We start from the raw sequence: 20,241 nt of genomic DNA on the forward strand, positions 1-20,241 counted from the left end.
TTTGATTCCCATACAATTGTTCTGCATGTTAATTGTTGTTAGTTTAAAAAACTGAATTTATAGCAAAATATTTATATTATATTAGAGATAACAGATTATGTTTGTTACAATCATCATAATGTAACACAAACAACAAAACATTTCATAACATAGACATAGACAAGTATTAAACTTCTAATTCATTACTTCATCTTCACTCCTTGGTTAAACTCCTCAAGCAGACCCTTCTCATTATCTTTCACTTTCTTCCAAACTTTGCTCTTCTTCTAGTTGCTAAGTGGTTCATCATCATCAATCGAAACTCCCTTCCCCTTTTTATCCAATTCTTCAACATTCACAACTTCCTTTTTCGCAATCTCCTTTTTTTTTCTTTCTCGGCCTTTTCTTTTGGCTCGGCCTTTTCAGTGAGTTTCCTTGTTCTGGGAGCTTGTTTGATTCTCTTAATAAGCGAATTCTGTTTTGGTGTTTCAACCGGATCAACTGTTTTGTCCGATCCACCCTTAACAGCTTTTGATTTTGTTCTCTTCTTCTTTACTGTGGTTGGAGTTGTCTGGACAAAGTCATCATCTATCAGACTATCTATTTCAGCATTCTCTTGATAGGTTTTTGCAACTTGAACAACGTCGGTGAAGTCGGGTGCATTTGTGAAATCTATTCCCAAATCAAAATTGGGAGTTGAACTATAATTCTGCTCTTCCTCATTATGCACCAACACAATGGCTGTGCATGGCACGTTTCCATCATCATCTGACAACAAAAATCATGTGAAAAAAAATCATTTGTCATAAAATTTACAAAACAGTATATATCATTTTTTCCTGTGACTATAAATGTATCTGTAAAGTATGCATAATTTACCATCAATTATAAATGAATTCAGTATAAGTATTTATAATTAATGACCTTCATGTTGTTGTTCTTCAACATTTTCTTCTTCCTGAACTTTATCATCAAGTTGTACTCCATCAATCTTCTCATCATTGACATTATCTTTATCCCCAACATTATTTTCCTCCTCATTCTGTTCCACATTATCTCCACCAATTCCTTCATTATAATCATTATGAATCAATGATTCATCCCTCTGTTCCGACTTTAAAAGTAACTTCAGTTGTATTACTTCATTCCTCAATCTTTCAAGTTCCTCATCCTTTTTCTTTAATTCTTCTCTTTGTTTATTCACTTCTCTACTGAGTGCTTCCATCATCTCCAAGTTATTCAACTGTTCTTCAAAAGGTATTTCCACAACTACCTTTTCAGTAAACTTTAACAGTTCCTTCTCTTCTTCACTCACATCATCCACAACATCCTCATAAACCTGTATGTAAAAATTTACATAAATAACAGAGTGTTCTGTAAATGAATTCAACAACGTTGTGAAAGTATATGTAATTTATAATAAATTACATATACTTTTTAAACAAATATTACACATTTGTAAAGAATTTAAATTTCAATCAATGAAAGTACAGATAAAAAGTTGATTTTACCTCCTCAGGTACAAGTGCAGCTAGATCTTTTTCCATCCCATTACTAAATCCATCCACAGACCACCTCAAGAACCTTGGGTATCTTGTTGCATTCAGTGAATTTTTCGGATACAGATTAGTATGCATGCACACCCAGAACTAAAGGAAAATAAGAAATGTAAATTATTCATACTTTATATGAAATAATATGCAATTTATATAACAGAGGGTTGTAAAAAATTTACTCACAGGCAAAAGTAACAAGCAACCAGATGCTTTGGTTGGGTCTTCTGAATGTTTGTCGATCGTTTCCATCATATATGAGTGTATGGCTCTTGGTCATGACACCCTGTTGATTGCTCTTCTAGACTGAATGTTCTTATAAATGCTAGGCAATACAGTGAAACCAGCCAAAGTGGCAAACAGGAAGCTCGCCGAAAACATCATAATTAGAAGACCAACAAATTCTATTGCTGGTTCACTGTTCCTCACGCATTTTTGAAGTGCATTCCCAACAACAGCACTTGAAAGACCCATATTTTTGTTTCTTGATGCTTCAAGTGTTTCCTTGAAATACTTGGTCAAGAACGCACACTTCATAGGATCTAGATCATTTTTCTTAGGGAATGCCTCATATTCAGAACCCTCCATGGGCATTCCCAACAATAAAGATACATCTTCAGGTTTGAATTTTATCTCAATACCCCCAATAACAAATTTCTTTGACGATTTTTTATATCGACAAAGAACATCCAAAATGGCAATTGTTGGACGACTAGTATAATTCTCCCTTAATATTGTACCTTCTGCCATAGCATCAAACAATTGACTGAAAGGAGTTTTGCTTATCTCCTCCTTCATTTCTTCCGTCATATAGGAACGGATGCTATTGATCAACTCAATTGGTTTGCTAAGGGTGTATCTGAATAGTGCCGATGTCTTTTGCTCCGGTATTAGTTTCTGTTCCCCTACTATATCAACCCACCTACTAGAGCTTCCTTTGTCCTTCAACTTCAAACTTTTAGAACTACCACCAGCCTGCAAAATATTACAAAAAAACACAATTGTAAACTATAACATAAATCATGTAAAGTACGAATACTTTACCTAACAGGACGAAAAATCCTATATACAGAATGAATATTTTAATGTATATCACAAATTTGTATATACAACAAGCCATAAACTGTTAAAAGATCAACACATATATGTAAATTAATCATAATTTATCAATGTAGCTTCACAATATCAATAAATTATATCATATTCCAAATACATTACCTCAGATACTGATGTTTCTTTAGTTTTTGATTTCTTCTTAACAACTACTTCTTCAACAGTGGCCTTTCTTTTCATTGGACTCCTTCTTAATGTGCTTGTTTCTTCAGTAACATTCGATTTAGATTTACCTTTAGGTGCCATATTCAACCTTTTGCTGCAATAAACAACCTTTTCATTAAACCCTAAACCAAGATCAAAAAATTCATTAAACCCTAAATCAAAAATAATGGTTCCATTTTCCATAAATTATATGTTTTTTTTAACACAAAGGTATCTTATTATGAAACAGAAATAAAAGTTTAAAAAGAAGATTTAGGTTTTTCAAGTAAAACTAAAGATTTTAATTTCGAGAGTATCTTCAAAAACATCTAAAGATCTATTATTCATGAAACAAAATCGATTTTGTACCCCTTTTTTTAAAATAAGAACGAACGAAAAAACCCTAAATCTGTTTGAATCTCCATTAAACCGAAAAGAAACTTCCTATTTACAGAGAAATCTTTACCAAAATCAACAAATCCTCTTCAATAGTAAGTTAAAATGACATGCAACAACTATTTATAATGATTTCAACGAAAAGAACCTCACGTTTCGATTTAAATCTATTTCATAACGAAAAGGGGTTTATGAACCAGCTTACCTTTTCACCTGAAGAGGTTCTTCAATGAAAAAGATGAATGGAGAAGATGAAAGGATGCAAACTTTCTGTTTCCAACGATCTATCTAGGGTAATTCTTCGACAAATCCGGATGATTTTCTTTAAAACCCAAAACGAGAAGGTGTAGAGAGAGAAAGTGTATTTATGAAGATTGTAATCCAATCTGTTTCGGCCGAATATAGACCCCCACAAATAACGCCTACGGGTTTTGGGAAAGTTTCCTAAAACCCTCGTAAATTCAAAAAACCCGGGGTTTTTTGATTTGGGATACATTTGGTATTACAGAATAAATTATCCATACTTTATACCCTTCTTGTAAAAGGACCAAAAATCCATAATCTAAGAAGAATGGTCTATAGACCTATTATCAAATTAATTTTGGTCTATATACCCATGGACTCTAGAAAAAATCTTCAGAGAAAAAGTGGAATTAATTCCCTAAAATTTTACAAACATTAAGAGTCCGTTTGTTACGTTAGAAAATAGGTTGGGAAAATCGAATTCCCATGGTAAAAATAAGTGGGAAAAAGATCGAAGAAAATTTCCCACCTAATACATAAGAAAGTTGTTTTCTTACCCTCTTATGTTACGGTCCCTTTCTCTCTTTGTCACATACACTACCACACCTAAAAAATGGAAAAGTCTGAACTCTCTCTCTCTCCCTCTCTCTAATCAATTGAAGCAGAAGAAGCAAAGTCGTGGAATTTGAAAGATCAATTGGGAGGAAGAACATCATAGCTAAATCCAAGATGATTCTCAAGATGGATGATGTTTCCTCATTCAAAAGTTATGTTTTCTCAATTGATTAATCACTATACCAACTTATGTTTTGGAAGATCCAACCAGGGAGTATTGATTAATCATTATACCAACTTATCTTTCCTCAATCCGAAGTATAACATTTTGGGAGATTTTATAGGGCCCCCTCATTTTTGTTAAAAGGCTTCCCCTCAGTGATAATTTAGTAAGTAAAATGGTTCATGGGGAGGCCTTTTAACAAAATTGGGGAGGCCTTATAAAACTTCCCTAGCATTTTTAGCTTCATTCTCTGCTAACAGCATGAAGAAAATGATGCTGAATTTTCTAGAGGGAAGATGGTGACGAATCTTCTATAGGCACCCTAGTGAATTGGTATAAAATAAGAAGATGTCATGACATTTTAAAGGCACTCACCCTCTTCTTATTAGCCTATCAAACACTTTAAAGTTCAATTCAAGTATGTATACAACTGATTCCTTTCCCATCAAAAAAAGGTTGTTTGTCTTATTTAGACTTTCTAAAGTATCAAAGAGGCCCTAAAGCCACCTCATCTTTCCCTCTCTACTCCACTCCATCAATTTCGCCACCTCATCATCTTCTCCGTCGAATGTTGCCCACCGTCCAAATTTTTTGACGACCTTCAAACTTTAAAAAAAAAAAATTCTTCTTCTTCCTCTCACTTCTTTCTTCTCTCTATCTATCTCCGACAAATGAGAGTTAAAAAAATAATTTCTTTTTTAAATTTGAAGGTCGTCGAAAAATTAGGTTTGCCGCCGACTTTGGTTGGAAAAGATTATGAGGTGGCTTTGTTTCTAATGTTTTTGGGAATTAATTCCACTTTGGCCCGTGAAATTGTCGTTAGGGGCCAAATCGAACCGTGGAACACTTACAGGGATGCAATAGCAAGTTGGTCACAAATAGGGGTCAAAACAAAATTAACCAAAAAAACATTGTTCAATCTCTAAGTGTATATACTCGAATGGCTAGTTTTCATGAGGCATTCAAGCCAAAGCCTTTCAGATTGGTCACACTGTCACCATTGACAATGTAATCCAATGCAAACTTTATGTAAAAAAAAACTTCATAATTTATGAAAAAATTGATTTTTTTGGTATTTTTCATCACACAAAGGGTATTTTTGACCTTGAAAATGCGAGTGCCTACAAAATTGTCCTTCAAGAACATTTTGAAAAGTTATATAAAGATGAGATTTCTTTTTGACAAAAAAACAAAAAATTGGGCCTTCGGCCCAATTTCCTGTAGCCGTTATGTGTTTATTCAAATTTATTATGTAGTGTATATTAATTATAACGTATCAATGCCAATCAATATAAAGATTTTTTTTTTTGAAATGGTCTACGATGAATGATAGTCATTACAATGAGCAATGGCGCTGATACATCAAAGATGTGATAAGCACAATACTACCAAATTTAACAAGAACAGACTTAAAAGCCAACTAAATTATGACCTGAAGTCTAAATAACTATCACCTAAAGTCCAATTACATTACTTTTTTACCTTGATAATCCCAAATATAAAGATTCTTTGGGATCTAATAACACAAAAAAGTTTAATAGTTTAGTGGGTTGAACCAAAAGTTTTATCTGCCCACGGCCCACCCATGAAGGCGAAGGCAGTGTAAGACATACAACTTCACAACAATAATCATGAAAGAACTATTGTGGGAACCAGAACAAAGATCTTCACCCTTAAATCTGCCTTACATAGTGAGCTAATGGCGGTGGAAGCAGGATTAGATTTGGCTGAAGAATTAGGAGGTGCCTCCTTTGTAGTGGAATCTGACTCCAAAATCCTAGTTACTTTCTTATCGGATGACAATTAATCAAGAGTTCCCTTGGAGAATAACCAACGAAATCCACCATACACGTGGAAGACTCCGTCCCACCCACGTAACAATCCAATTTGCGGGTCGAGAATGTAACACAGCAGCGCATGACTTAGCGCATTCTATCTTAAGTCCATAATTTCGGCTACTTTGAGTTCAGCCCCTTTCTGTTAAAGTTTCGTTTAGTCCTCTTTGTATTGTACTTGGACTCCCTGTTTTATTCAATGAAAGGCTTTCAAAAAAAAAAAAAAAAAAAAAACAACAATTGACTTCACAAAAATCAGTTTTTGATTATCCCATCTTCTTCTCCACTCTACTAACCTCTCTCTCTCTCTCATCACTGAACTGTTTCTCTCTCTAGAAACTAAAAATGGGGAAAAATGTCCTGATTCTTTGCGGTGATTACATGGAAGATTACGAGGTTATGGTTCCATTCCAATCTCTGCTAGCTTACGGTATCTCCGTTGACGCTGCTTGTCCCGGTAAGAAAGCCGGCGATTCTTGTCGCACCGCCGTTCATCAACTTTCTTCCCATCAGGTTTCTATCTAATTTCCCCTATCTCTCTCTCCCTCTTTCTCAAAGTTTTGCCTTATTTAGTTAAGAATCTTTAATTTGTTTAACTCGAATTGAGTCAGATTCTGGTAGGTTTTGAAGTGGCCGATCATCTCCATGGATATTTACTCAAACTGATTTTGGATAGTCACCGTTACTATATGAATTTCTGATTTAGGTCTAGAATTCAGAAATACACACAAAATTGTATAGCTTAGACTCTAAAACCTAGTGTGGGAAATGTGTCTTTTCTTTTTGCCCTGAATTGTGTATAATATCAGATGACAAGTTGCGAATTATACAATTAGTGAATGTTGTTTGATGGTCATTTAATTTTTTTGGTGATTACAGACTTATAGTGAGTCACGAGGTCACAATTTCACACTGAATGCTACGTTTGATGAACTTGAAGTGAGCAAGTATGACGGATTAGTTATCCCAGGAGGAAGGGCTCCCGAATATCTTGCTCTCGATGAATCTGTTCTGAACTTGGTCAGCAAATTCAGTGATTCTGGAAAGCCAATTGCGTCTATTTGCCATGGGCAGTTGATCTTGGCTGCTGCAGGATTGGTGAAAGGACGGAGGTGCACGGCATTTCCTGCTGTGAAGCCTGTGCTCGTTGCTGCAGGTTCTGAATGGGTTGAAGCACAAACAATGTCCGCGTGTGTTGCAGATGGTAATCTTATAACTGCGGCAACATATGAAGGACACCCTGAGTTTATTCTGCTTTTTGTGAAAGCACTTGGAGGCACTGTTTCTGGTTCAGATAAGAAGATTTTGTTCCTTTGTGGGGTAAGTGCAAATTTCTGTATGGTATTTAAAGAATGAAACGTTTTGTTATTATAAAATAAATTATAAACTCTTCTTTAAGCTTGGATCAGCTGCTACTAGAGCGGGCTTAGGTTTTTGGCTTTTTGAAGTTATCGGTTCAGATCAAACTGTATCGGTTGCGTCCGACATGGAAAATTTTAATTCACTTCTTTGAAATATACTGAAATTTTGTACCATGAGCTAAACATATTCTGTATTAATACTTATACTCGAGTCTAGTTGTTATTTTGCGTTGAGAGCCTTCTTACAAGGTTTACAATAATGTGGAACTGTGAGATCAAAGGGATCCTCCTGAAACGGGTAATGATGTAGCGAAACAGAACTCATTATTGAAATGTTCACTTTCTCGGGTACTAAACACTCCCCACATATTTAAATAACTGTAACGCAAAAAAAGGCATCTCCGAATACTACCTTTATTTCATGCGAACCCACTATTATGTTCAGTCTTCTGAGATATTTTTGAGGATTAGTTGCATTTCTGGTGCAAATATTACAGGACTTCATGGAGGATTATGAGGTTCAGGTACCATTTCAGTCATTGCAAGCTCTTGGTTGCCATGTCGATGCAGTTTGCCCTAAAAAGGAAGCAGGGGATACTTGCCCAACAGCTATCCATGATTTTGAAGGTGATCAGACTTACAGCGAGAAGCCAGGTCATGATTTCACTCTGACAGCAAGCTTCAAAGGTCTAGACTATTCTAGTTATGATGCACTCGTTATTCCTGGTGGCCGAGCTCCAGAGTACCTTGCATTGGATGAGAAAGTACTTACCTTGGTGAAGCATTTCATGAATGAAGGAAAGCCTGTTGCTTCCATCTGCCATGGGCAACAAATTCTATCAGCTGCTGGTGTTCTGAAGGTAATCTTTTTTAATCTCTTAAAGCCTTCCTGCTACTCGCTCAAGTAGGTAAGATATACACCGTATGATGTTTCTTAGATGGTAATGGTGATTCAATATGCAAAGTGGAATGCAATTTAGACTCTTACGTAGTGTGGATTAGGAAAGATCGCCCTATATAATTGGCTGAGACTAAGTTGTTTAGTTTATCATTCTTACTGACTAGGTTTGCATGAATTAACACGACTTCCCCAACTTAAATTCCATCTGGGTTTTATAAGTTGGAGTTCGACCGCTCGGGAGGCTCATTTGGTGAAAAATTTGTCTGAGGTGGTCTAGGGACCCCCTGATTGGCTATTGGCATCTCTGAGTACCTTTGACTTTGAAGTCCATCTCCATTAAAGGTTAATTTGGACGGAGCTTGGGCTCCGTCCAGTCAGCGTTCACCTCACTTGGCTGCCCCATTGACCCAAGTCAAAGGCACCCGCCGTTTAAGAGCCATATAAGAGGTGCCTACAGAATTTTCCTTATGATTAATGGTTTAAGCCTTCAGTAGTGACATGTTTCTTACACTTGTTTTATCTGGAAATCCAATGCAGGGAAGGAAGTGCACGGCGTATCCAGCAGTAAAGCTGAATGTGGTATTGGCAGGAGCAACATGGTTAGCACCTGATCCAATAGACAGCTGCTTCACGGACGGCAATTTGGTGACAGGAGCAGCTTGGCCTGGACACCCTCAGTTCGTCGCCCAATTGATGGCATTGCTTGATATCAAGGTATCTTTTTAAAGATAGGCGAGAGATTTCATCAACTTCTTAAGGTCATGTCATGTTTGTATCTGCAGATGAAACCCATAAACAGTTTTCCCTTCCACTTATGTAACTCTTCAAATAAGATTAGTTGGTTTGTGTTGTTACTTTTCACACTTATCAATATGTAAACAACTATGGGGGAGAATCTAGGTTAGTGTTTGTATGATCAATGCCACCGAAGGCGGCTTTACTATGGTTGTATGATTGTAGTTTCTTCATCATCCAAGTTTGACTTTGAGTTCTGAAATGGTTTTTGTTACTTCATCATTTTGATATACATCATCACCAATCACAAGTTCGACAATAACTACTCTTCCTTGGGGGTGAATATGGAAATTAGACTTGTGCCGTCCAACCGTAAGAAATCAGTTAAATTTATTAGTGTGTGATTAAAATACCCTTCCAAAATCTTACCCATTCATCTTCAAATCCTCCTACTTTATCATCAAATTTTTCTTATCTTCAGATTCCTTTTGCATCATTCCAGTATCTTTCTTCATCTTTTTCAAATTCTTAATGTTATAGAGAAAAATGGCGATAGATAGAGATGACAAAGGATTTGAAGATGATGATAAAGAAGAAAGACTAGAGGAATACAGTTTGCTTCACAAATGAACATGGTTTCCACTTTCCATTGGTGTCACAGTGGGTAACTGGGTCTGTCCCATTACCAATTAGAAATGGGGCATCTTCAAGTTATGCATTTTGTTTGGGGGTAAGTTAAACAAATCAAAATCAAAGGACTTTTGCCAAACATTTTGGAATAAAAATTCTAATCTCTTACATGTTCCACCTGTCACCTATTTAGTGGTTCCTTTGATACACTTCTAGTGAAAAAGATTCAAATGGGATAAGGTATATATATAACCACATCCAAACATCTTCTTCTCTCTCTCTAATGGCTCTTCCAAAAACTTCTGAGTGGTTCATAACTTCCACCCATTCCAGTAAAGAATCACTCACCAAAACCCTAATTTCCTCATCAAATTTCATCTCCTTTCTATCTCTCCCTTGTTCAACTCGTCCATTTCTCTTTGTTAACTCTTCCAATTCTCCTTCCCCACTCTTAGAAGAATCTTCAACAAATGATCATCTACCCAATTTTCAATTTGACCCAAACCTTCAAGATTCTTTAAAATTAGACCAAAATAATTTGAATGAGTTTTTGTGTAATCTCTGTAAAGATCCTCAAACTGAACCTCTCTGTTTTGATTACTACCAAAAAGCTAAAGAACGAATCGAATTTCGACCAGATCAATTGATATTCAAGAATCTAATCAGGTATTTACTTAGACATAAACAATGGGATTCAATTCAGTTGCTCATTCTTGATTTTAAGAAATTTAAGTTACTTCCTGATCGATATACTTGTTCGAAATTGTTAAGTAGTTGTGTTAGAGCAAGAAAATTCAAAATTGTAGAGTTCTTGCTTGAAATTTTTCAATCTGAAGAAGAAATTGCTGTTTCTGCATTTGAAACAGCCATGAAAGGTTATAACAAGCTTCATATGTATAGTAGTACAATTACTGTATATAATCAGATGAAATCAGCTAGGGTTTTACTTGATTGTGATTGTTATATTCAAATCATGGATGCTTATTACAGAATTGGTAAAACAGAGGAAGTTTTATCTCTATTTCATGAATTTCAGAGTCAAAACCTAGATTGTTATCCAAATTCAAGTCAAATTTACTTGATTTTATTCAGTTCTTTAGGAAAATCAGGAAGAGCTTTTGAAGCCCTAGATTTATTTAGAGAAATGAAAAGTAAAGGAATAACAGAGGATTCATTAATTTATTCATCATTGATTTGTTCGTTTGCGAAAATTCGAGAAGTTAAAGTAGCAGAGGAACTATTTAAAGAAGCAAATGAGAAGAAATTGGTAAAAGATCCTGCTTTGTTCTTGAAACTTGTATTAATGTATGTAGAAGAAGGATTAATGGAGAAGACATTAGAGATTGTTCAAACAATGAAGGAGATAAATATTAGGGTTTCAGATTGTATTTTTTGTGCTATCATTAATGGGTATTCAAAGAAAAGGGGTCTTGGTGAAGCAATTAGGGTTTATGAAGGTTTAATCTCATCCGGGTACGAACCAGGTCAAGTAACTTATGCTTCAATTATAAATGTTTATTGTAGATTAGAGTTCTATGAAAAAGCAGAGTTAGTGTTTACTGAAATGGAAAATAAGGGTTTTGTTAAATGTGTAGTTGCTTACTCAAGTATGGTTTCAATGTATGGAAAGATTGGGAGAATAAGAGATGCCATGAAAATTGTAGCTAAAATGAAAGAAAGAGGATGTGAACCAAATGTTTGGGTATATAATTCATTAATGGATATGCATGGAAAAGTGAACAATTTAAGACAAGTTGAGAAGACATGGAAAGAGATGAAACGTCGAAAAATAGCTCCGGATAAAGTTAGTTATACGTGTATAATTAACGCGTATAGTAAAGCTCGAGAATTTGATGAATGTATGAAGTACTATAAGGAATATAGAATGAATGGAGGTTTGATTGATAGAGCAATGGCAGGAATTATGGTAGGAGTATTCTCAAAGACTAGTAGGATTGATGAATTGCTCAAACTCTTACAGGATATGAAGATGGATGGGACTGGACTAGATTTGAGGTTATATAAATCAGCTATGTATGCTTTGAGGGATGCTGGTTTACAAATTCAAGCAAAACGGTTCGAAGAGAGTTTTGGTTCGATAGATGTTCCGAAAATGAAACCTCAACGTGTGGTCCAATCAGTTAATTCGGTTCAGTAGTTGTCTCGGTAAAGGAAGAACGACTCTTCGGCTCTTTTACTGGTTTTGTTCTACTTTCTTCGTGTTAGAACGAACTCTGTTCCCATTGATTCTGTAAAGGAAGAACATTGTCTTATATAAATCCAAAATGAAGTTGATTAGGCTCAGCCTGGAGAGCTTATTGGTTAAGTTCGTGACAGTAGAGCTCATTTTATATTGATTAGTACTAAAGCTAGATCTATGTTTCTCTTTCATTCGACTAATTCATTGGGGTGTCATATTTTGACTGATTCCCCGTTAGTCTTCATATTTTGACTAATAAACTCTTTGACTCCTAAGCTTCACTAAAATGACGTTTTCACGAACTATTTTACCCATTCGATACAAACCCAATTAGTTTGTTATCTTAACAATGACTGGAATTGATTTAGATCACTCTTACAAAGTATCATATTTTCTAGAAATCCAATTATATAAGATCTTGCTTATACAGTATAACCTTTTATACAAACCAGACCTTAGTAAGTAGTAGCTTTTTGTGGAGAAATTGGGGGTTTATTACCAAACAACAACCTACTATTACTACTATTACCACATTCATTTGCATGGCTAATTAGAGTAGATGAAGAACAATATGAACCCCTTGACATTGAATTCTTCTTTGGTGATGATGAAATGAGATTTGTAGGTTTTGATGAACAAGTTCTTGAAAAGGACGAAGAATTAACTTTGTCTTTGTGATCAGCACAATAACCCTTCAATGTTTTCAACTTCTTGTATGGATTTTCAGGCTTTGCCAAGTCTTCTAAGCTTCTTACTTCACTCAAGGATGTGAATGATTGTGACTTCCCTTGGAAATGCTTTGATAACCCTCTCCTATTATAACAAACAAACCAAATTAAAATACATATTCTACTAGTGTTTTTTTTCCATATCTAGAATATAAATTGAGATTTGAATTAATAAGAGTCATAATTTTAAAATAGTTTTTTCTTTGTGAAGAGTGCACGTAATCATTTGTATGATTGATTTTGATTGATTTTGAATTCATTAATCAGACACAGTAAGTCGAAGTTAAATCTCGTTGTCTGAAATAACCTCGATTTTGGTTGTGACATGACTAAAGCAATGTATACTCAAAAGATTTAAATTCTACAAGTAATGAGAGAGAGAGAGAGAGAGAGAGAGAGTTATTACTTGAGGGGAAGGTGTTGGAAGAGAGAAGACATCTCATGTAAAGGGCTATTACTAGTACTACTAGAACCAAGTTGTTGAAGATGATGGCTATGACCATTTGATGTTGCATCTTCCACTAAATCAGACAAAGTAGAAGTACTTGAATTGTTTGATGAAGATGAATAAAGATCACTATGATCATTTTGTTGTTCTTGATTATGATCCTCCATGATCCCATGGTTGTTTTGTTGATTGATTAAAGAAGAACAACCCATTCTTCCTTTGATAATGATAATTATACTTCAACTCTTCACACCAATCCACCATCCGTTTACAAGGAAACCTAAAAACTAGATCAAGATGACTAAACTCTCAACCAAACTTAATTTTCATACAAAATGTGAAGGCTTTGGAAGGCTACATATATGGGAAGTGTACATAGAATTTGGGTGATTGGATTCTAAGTTATCTAGTTATAGGTAGCCTTTTTTTTTCAATTGGTTAGTCATGAATCAAATACACCCACCCATTGTACAATGTGATGAAATGTAAAAGGATAAGATTGATCTATCCTTTTCAAATTAATTCATCCTCATCAACTAATTACTTTTTAAGTGATAGAATATCCTACTACATTATGGACCAGATTTTATTACACCTTTTTTTTTTTGATGAAATTATCACACCTTTTTTGTATAACAAGTGTGTTTTTCCTCCCTTTGGAGTTTGGACCCACCAATGCATATTTCTCTTTTTGACCCACCAAGGCAGTGTCATGGTTCACATTCACATAGGATTATAGGAAGGTTGCACGCTTTGTCTCTAATTCCCTTGCATGGATCATAGAAATGATGATTTAACCTCTTTCAACAAAAAATAAAAAATAGAAATGACGATTTAACCTAGATCGATCGTTAAAACCACAACTAAATCTACAGAGAAAGTCATATATATATATATAAAATATATTTTACTAATCTGGTCACATTCATTGTCTGTACTTCATTGTATAAAAATACCTAGAACCACGTCTTCAGATTGATTTATGTATTTCTTAGTTTCCTAGATAATAGGACAACTATAATTACAAGACACTATAAAGATAATTTTTTTTTGAATGTTCAGCGTGCATCGAACCTTTGACTTCTAAAGTGGAAGACTAAACTTCCTACCATTCCAACCAAGAGTTGTTAACAATATTATAAAGATAGTTGGAAGAACTGAAATATCTCTTGTAGATCTTCAAATATCTTGACTTATTTCTTAGTTGTCAAATTTTGATTTTTTTTTTTTTTCGATTCGTGATATAATCTTGGTATCAATCTTTATTTAATGGGATTGAGTATTGACTATTCTTGAAGCCATGGTTCCCGGCACCATTTGCATGACCGCAGCAAGTCCACGACGATTTTTTCAAAAGTGAGAATGACGAACTACCAAAGATTTTGAGTTTGCTACTTTCGAGTGAGTGTCTATAAATGAAGTTTTCCGCCAAAAATAAAGAAAAAGGTGGGGTGTGTGATGATAAAAGTGTAAGTTGGGCGTTGTGTGTGCATAACCTTAAGTTTCCCAAGATTTAACTTGGGAAGTTTTGTACACACTCACCATTTTTGTCATCATTACTGGCATTAGCTTCAACGATTTTTGTCTATGGAAGATGATGGCCGGAGTGTGAGGGAAACTTTGACTTAACTTGGACAAAGTCAAAGACAATGTGACTTTACGATTAGAAAGGTGAGGTGAGGGTAATAAAATTCCCATTTGAATGGAGGCGAGTAGGGACTCGCCCTCCTGTTCGGAATGTGAGCCACATGTATGATTAGCTACCTCGCTACGCATACCTTACAGGCCGATAGCTAGTAGCCTTGCCAGATAAGGATTCAGTTACTGGTTTAGGTTCATATCCAAATATAGATGAGGATCCAATTGGTAGAGTGAAAGCTGCAGTATAGATAGGAGCATGGACGGCATACCTTCCAGTTCACTAGCTTGTTTCAGATTCTCTAGTTGCATTGCATCCCTTGAAGTAAAGGGTCAACAAAGTCCATTCGATTAAGTGTCTATCCCGCTGCCTTAACTCCAGCTGCCTTAGGTGCCTCAGCCTCTACCTTTGCTTCCGGTGCTTATGCCTTTGTTTTTGTCTTCGCTCTTGCCTATGCCTTAGCTACCGGAGCTCCAGGTGTTTATGGGTAAACCAAAGAAAATAGAACGGCTTAAAGACTACGCCTGCGCTTACCTTTAATGGCTTTTGGATGGCTCTTGCCTCTTGCCCTGCCGATCTATGCTACCTCGTATGGTACTGTCTTTCTCGCTGCGTGCTTTTCTACAGGAAGCATCCCAACCAGCAGGTCCAAAGCCCAAGGAGAACTCTAAAGGCTTTAACAAGTAGGGAGGGAGGTGCCTTCAGAACTTCCCGAAGTATACTCACGTTGTGCCGAGGGAAAGAGAGAAGAAGATTTGTAGATTACCGAAATTTAGAAGGAGAAGAAGATAACTGAGTCAAATATTGTCTACAATCGTTCATACAATTATAACGTACAAGTTTTTATGTATTACACTTGTGAAATTTCAAACTACATCATATCTATGTTTACATATACTTTGGTATCTGAAAGCTAACAAGTTACATATTCCACGGTACCTAACTAACAGGATATAAAACCATGTCATATCTAGTTGTATTCTAAAGAAGATGGATTGGCCTAATATACATCGAAAGAGAATGAGAGAAAAAGAAACAAACAAACAACAAAAACGAAAAAATCCAAGAAGTTAACCGATAAAAGCCAGCCGTGCTTTATTGTGCAGTCACTACCTACCACCACTTAAGATAAATAACATGTGCATGTTCTTCCTTCCTCTTTGCAACCTGTTTGCAACTTGTGCAAGCAGCCAGATTGCTTTGAAACCAACCATACTTTTTCTTCATATTATTATTATTTTTTTTGTGTAAGTTTGTCCATATTCGGTATTACATTAAGTAATGCTAATTATCACTCGTTTATGTTTAACACCGCCAACAATTTATTGTCGCACGAATTGTCTCATCTGCAATTAGTTTCCTATGGTAATTCTACTTAAAAAAAAAAGTTACCACATGTCTACAAATAGATGGGTTTTACCTTTGAAAGTTGAAACAAAGAATTAGGACTTGCACCAAATCAAATTGAAAATGCTACATATTATATTAATGTAATCTAAAAAAAAGACACTATGACTTACAAGTTACAATCAATTCAAAAACCTAAGGGTTGGAATGGGAGGATATTTTCATATAAAAAAGATATTTTAGTAGCCAATAATACAATATCTAAATATTATGGGGCACTAGAAACCAAGATCGTGAAACCTCACTAACCTATCAATGGTTCAGATTGTGTGAAGATCTCTTTTGCTTAATAAAGAGAGTTGTTATTAATAAGAAAATAAGTTAATTCTCAAATAACACCCATGTCGTCCCCAACTCGTACGTACCATTCTTAGTTTATTGATAGTAGACGAGTTGGCTCCATATTAAATTGTTCTGTTAGTTGACTGTGAAATCGTTTTTTTTTTTGTTTTTATTTATTCTCAACCCTCTTGCTCTTCCTTTTAAGAAGAGACTAGCCAAACTTGAAAGAGAACTTTATGCCTCTTTAATCTCTTGAAAAGTGATACAAAGGCTAGATATATAAAATTGTAACGAGGACAAATTGCAAACACTATTGAGTCGAGATGCCCTAACTAGGGCAGATACCATTGTATTTATAGAATATTCAAGGATGTGAAATTACAATAATGATCCTGTAACATAATTAAGTAAATTAACAAGATATTAGTGTTTGATTACATATTGCTTTACACCCCCCCCCCCCCACCCCCCCTCAAGCCGAACGACGGTGCACCAGTGAGAGCTTGAAACTCAACTCATTGAACCGAGAGCTGGAGAGACCTTTGGTAAATAAATCTGCAATTTGAGAGTCACCCGACAAGTAGTGAACTCGAACGTTTCCAAATTTAACTTGTTCACGAACAAAATGAAAGTCGATAGATGCATGCCTTGTGCGAGAGTGTAAAACAGGATTGACAGCCAAATAGGTGGTGCTTATATTATCACAGTGAATGATAGGAGTGCGTGTAGAAGAAAAGCCCAACTCCTTTAATAAATTCTGTAACCAAATTATATCGGCACACGTATGGGCCACTGCCCTATATTCTGCTTCGGTGGAGGATCGGGCCGCTGTGGGCTGATTTTTAGAGGTCTACATAATCGGGTTTGGACCAAGGAAAACACATGAGCCGGTGGTTGATCGACGATCGTCCGGCGAACCAGCCCAATCGGCGTCGGAGTAACCAAGTAATGGAAGGTCAGTGGCCGATCGTAGTCGAAGACCAACAGTAAGTGATCCCTTGAGGTATCGAAGAATTCTTTTGGCAGCTATCCAATGGAGTGTAGTTGGTTGATGCATGAATTTCGAGACTTGATTGACGGAATAAACAATATCCGGTCTGGTAAGGGTAAGATATTGGAGGGCTCCGACGAGGCTTCGAAATTCTTGAGGGTTGGAGAGAGGACTTCCATCAAGTTTAGATAACTTTTTACCAGTGAGAACCGGAGTATTTACAGACTTCGAATCAAGAAGACCAAATCTTTTAAGAAGATCCAATGTATATTTTCGTTGTGTTAGTGTGATTGAATTATCATCACGAAACACTTCCATGCCCAAAAAATAGGTTAGGTCTCCCAAATCAGACATTTCAAATGTAGATTTGATAGACAAAATGAAACTCTGTAAATCAATTTTCGAGGAGCCAGTGACAATTATATCATCAACATAGAGTAATAAGATAGTAATACCTGTCGAAGCTTGTTTGTAGAACATTGAGGGATCCGAAATCGACTGAATGAAGCCTAATTGAAACAGAAAATTACTGAATCGTTGATGCCAAGCTCTTGGAGCTTGCTTTAGCCCATAAATTGCCTTGTTTAGTTTACACACATGATTAGGAAAATTAATGTCTACACTAGTATTCCCAGGATCACATGCAAAACTAGTAATTAATCTAATGGAGATAGTAGATTACCTTAATCGCTTTTCCCTCGAACTAGTTGAATTGATTGAAGAAGACCAAGAGCTTCAAGTGTAGCTCCTCTACTTGGGACACGAGCAATCAATTTGATCTCCCACCTTGTTGTATAGCTAGCACACCAATGGTGGTTGGATAATAAGAAGACCTTCTTCTTGCTTGACTAGAAGATAGCTTGGGAATTAGCTCACTTTCTCCTCTCTACTTGATGTGGTAGAGTAAGAAAGCTTAGAGAGAAATTCCACACCTTATTCTCTGCCCTAAGAGTGTTTATATAGAACCCTAATAAGAATCCACCTCCTTTTAGGTTTCCTAAAACACCCTTTAGAATAAGATTTAGGGAAATAGTCGAAAATAGCAACTATTAGTATTTTCTCAATTCCCTAAGGAGGAGGTGTCCAAACACCACGATAATTGGCAGATATAATTTTTATTATATCAGAAACTAACCCTCCAAAATTCGCCCAATCCGAGTCCTAGAAGTACCCGAACCGGTCTAGGCCCAAAAACCCTGTTTTTGGCCTTTTTGTACTATCTTTGCCTAATTCCTTTTTAGGCCTATGAGATATGTTTATGGGACACTCCCATGATTATATCTCACTCCCACTAGTCATATCCTAGATCAATTTGTCACTCTTATGTGTAACCCGTTGTAGGATCCGATCGAAGTTAGCCGCGAATTACTTCGTAATTCGACGATCGTAGTTGGTCTCTAGCTACAACTCTACGATCCCTAAAGCAATCGGACTTGATGATCTTCCACATCAATTGTCCTATCCGACAAATTGTTCGCATTGTCACCTTGGTCGAAGGACATCTCCTTCAACTCCTTCAGACTCCCACTTGGACTTAGAACAAGTGCAATGCCTCGATTCCCGTGTCAATTTAGTATCCCATCTGATACGTCACATCATTCAGACTTTCTTGATATCCGAGTACAACTGTAAAAGACAAACGATTAACTTTAATCCGTTTGAGCGCGGCCACGCATTTTCAGTTGCTACTCATCAAGTGGCCTTGAGACACTTTGTACCTAATGTAATTAGGGTGACACAATCCATTCTTGCGCTCCCACTTAACTTCATGTCTATCCTGTCCTTCCCAGTATCCGTCTTTATAACCTCCTTTTACGGCGCGGCGTTTAACGGAACCAAAGTCGGGCATTCCTTACATAAGATGAGTGGAGCACTCATGTTTTGAGGAATCTCTCCAATTGTCTTTATGAGAAGTATTGACGTTCATCACGAATGATGTACTTCTCATTTGAGGGTTATCCAGTGTATAAACCTTTTACACACCCACGTAGTCGAATAGAATACACTATTCATATAGCCCATGAAACTGCGCTATCCCTTCGACTCCCGTGCTAGTCTTCGTGAGTCATTGTTGTCCATGCAATGACCTGGACCAGGGATTTTTGATAATAATTATTCCAAGTTCACTTAATAGGATTTCATTCATCAGATCACGTATCTGACAAACCTATTCGGAACGTTTTATTATCGATGGACTGTCGTTTAAACACTAAACCAAGTTTAGACGACTGGTGAAATAATTCTTATTATTTCTGATAACGAGAGTTGTAAATCTGAGCCTCTTCCGTAAAACTCCTTTTACCCACTCAGTTTTACTTGTCGAGGTTTAAAATTATACCTCATGCCTTAGACTGTGTATGAATCTCATACTATGTCTAAGGTGACAGTTTAGTTTGACTACTGTGGTAGTCGGTTTTAAACTTTGCTTATTATCAATTAATTTAAAGATTACTATCTTCAACCTTGATAATATCTAGTAATCTTTACTAGGGTTAAGGCCTTTAATTCTTTGTGTAGTATTTGCAACAGTTCCTGGCTTAAAACACTTTTAGCCTACTTTCCTTCCATGTCTGGAAGTTTGCTACGATGACATGTTCAACTTTGTACTACTTCATCCTTTGGCCTTCTAGGATGTACTAAGTAGTGTTTCGGTTTTCCAATCCGAATTCGGATGTTTAAATGCTAATCATGTCCAACATGATTGACTTTATGTTTTCGAACATAAATGTCTCTCTCATGCGTGCTAGCTCATCGGTGTCTTTTAGACTCCGAGTTTTGCAACGCCCTCTGTCATGAGTTTTTGGGTCGAAATTCTTTTAGACTTTCCGAGTCTTAGATTTTCTGTTTCGGATCTCAAGCATCTCAGCTTACTGAGTCT

At 36.1% G+C, this 20,241-nt stretch overlaps 4 protein-coding genes across 4 annotated transcripts; 2 read left to right on the forward strand and 2 right to left on the reverse strand.

The window, feature by feature from the left end:
* Nucleotides 1-56: 56 nt before the first annotated feature.
* Nucleotides 57-2,904, reverse strand: LOC147564058 (uncharacterized). Its single transcript, XM_086665392.1, has 5 exons — nt 2,751-2,904; nt 1,719-2,507; nt 1,491-1,628; nt 904-1,318; nt 57-747 (listed from the first exon to the last, which is right to left on the reverse strand). Exons 2-5 carry the CDS (start codon nt 1,785-1,787, stop codon nt 335-337), a joined length of 1,035 nt encoding a protein of 344 aa, XP_086521518.1. The 5' UTR covers nt 1,788-2,507; nt 2,751-2,904; the 3' UTR covers nt 57-334.
* A 3,311-nt stretch (nt 2,905-6,215) lies between these two features.
* Nucleotides 6,216-9,300, forward strand: DJ1D (Class I glutamine amidotransferase-like superfamily protein). The gene is made up of 4 exons (XM_086642982.1): nt 6,216-6,554; nt 6,921-7,361; nt 7,900-8,262; nt 8,841-9,300. The coding sequence occupies exons 1-4, from the start codon at nt 6,387-6,389 to the stop codon at nt 9,027-9,029; spliced, it is 1,161 nt and encodes a 386-aa protein (XP_086499108.1). The 5' UTR covers nt 6,216-6,386; the 3' UTR covers nt 9,030-9,300.
* A 619-nt stretch (nt 9,301-9,919) lies between these two features.
* Nucleotides 9,920-12,040, forward strand: LOC147564060 (Pentatricopeptide repeat (PPR-like) superfamily protein). Its single transcript, XM_086642976.1, has one exon. It carries the CDS (start codon nt 9,952-9,954, stop codon nt 11,824-11,826), a length of 1,875 nt encoding a protein of 624 aa, XP_086499102.1. The 5' UTR covers nt 9,920-9,951; the 3' UTR covers nt 11,827-12,040.
* A 218-nt stretch (nt 12,041-12,258) lies between these two features.
* LOC147564061 (uncharacterized) lies at nt 12,259-13,490 on the reverse strand. Its single transcript, XM_086642984.1, has 2 exons — nt 13,003-13,490; nt 12,259-12,681 (listed from the first exon to the last, which is right to left on the reverse strand). The coding sequence occupies exons 1-2, from the start codon at nt 13,254-13,256 to the stop codon at nt 12,324-12,326; spliced, it is 612 nt and encodes a 203-aa protein (XP_086499110.1). The 5' UTR covers nt 13,257-13,490; the 3' UTR covers nt 12,259-12,323.
* Nucleotides 13,491-20,241: the final 6,751 nt, after the last annotated feature.

Source organism: Eschscholzia californica, unplaced genomic scaffold, assembly GCF_041429995.1.
Source record: "Eschscholzia californica isolate CP2 unplaced genomic scaffold, dmEscCali1.0.p SCAF_1, whole genome shotgun sequence".
NCBI classification, from domain to species: Eukaryota; Viridiplantae; Streptophyta; class Magnoliopsida; order Ranunculales; family Papaveraceae; genus Eschscholzia; species Eschscholzia californica.

What these genes read in the sequence shown, in the direction of transcription:
- LOC147564058 (XM_086665392.1), bottom strand. Translation starts at nt 1,787, where the DNA reads ATGATGGAAACGATCGACAAACATTCAGAAGACCCAACCAAAGCATCT. An exon ending in CTGCACTTGTACCTGAGGAG is followed by an intron (nt 1,319 to 1,490) that starts GTAAAATCAACT and finishes TTTTACATACAG; the next exon opens with GTTTATGAGGATGTTGTGGA. An exon ending in TGAAGAACAACAACATGAAG is followed by an intron (nt 748 to 903) that starts GTCATTAATTAT and finishes TTTTGTTGTCAG; the next exon opens with ATGATGATGGAAACGTGCCA.
- DJ1D (XM_086642982.1), top strand. Translation starts at nt 6,387, where the DNA reads ATGGGGAAAAATGTCCTGATTCTTTGCGGTGATTACATGGAAGATTAC. An exon ending in ATCAACTTTCTTCCCATCAG is followed by an intron (nt 6,555 to 6,920) that starts GTTTCTATCTAA and finishes TGGTGATTACAG; the next exon opens with ACTTATAGTGAGTCACGAGG. An exon ending in CAGCTGCTGGTGTTCTGAAG is followed by an intron (nt 8,263 to 8,840) that starts GTAATCTTTTTT and finishes AATCCAATGCAG; the next exon opens with GGAAGGAAGTGCACGGCGTA.
- LOC147564060 (XM_086642976.1), top strand. Translation starts at nt 9,952, where the DNA reads ATGGCTCTTCCAAAAACTTCTGAGTGGTTCATAACTTCCACCCATTCC.
- LOC147564061 (XM_086642984.1), bottom strand. Translation starts at nt 13,256, where the DNA reads ATGGGTTGTTCTTCTTTAATCAATCAACAAAACAACCATGGGATCATG. An exon ending in TTCCAACACCTTCCCCTCAA is followed by an intron (nt 12,682 to 13,002) that starts GTAATAACTCTC and finishes TTGTTATAATAG; the next exon opens with GAGAGGGTTATCAAAGCATT.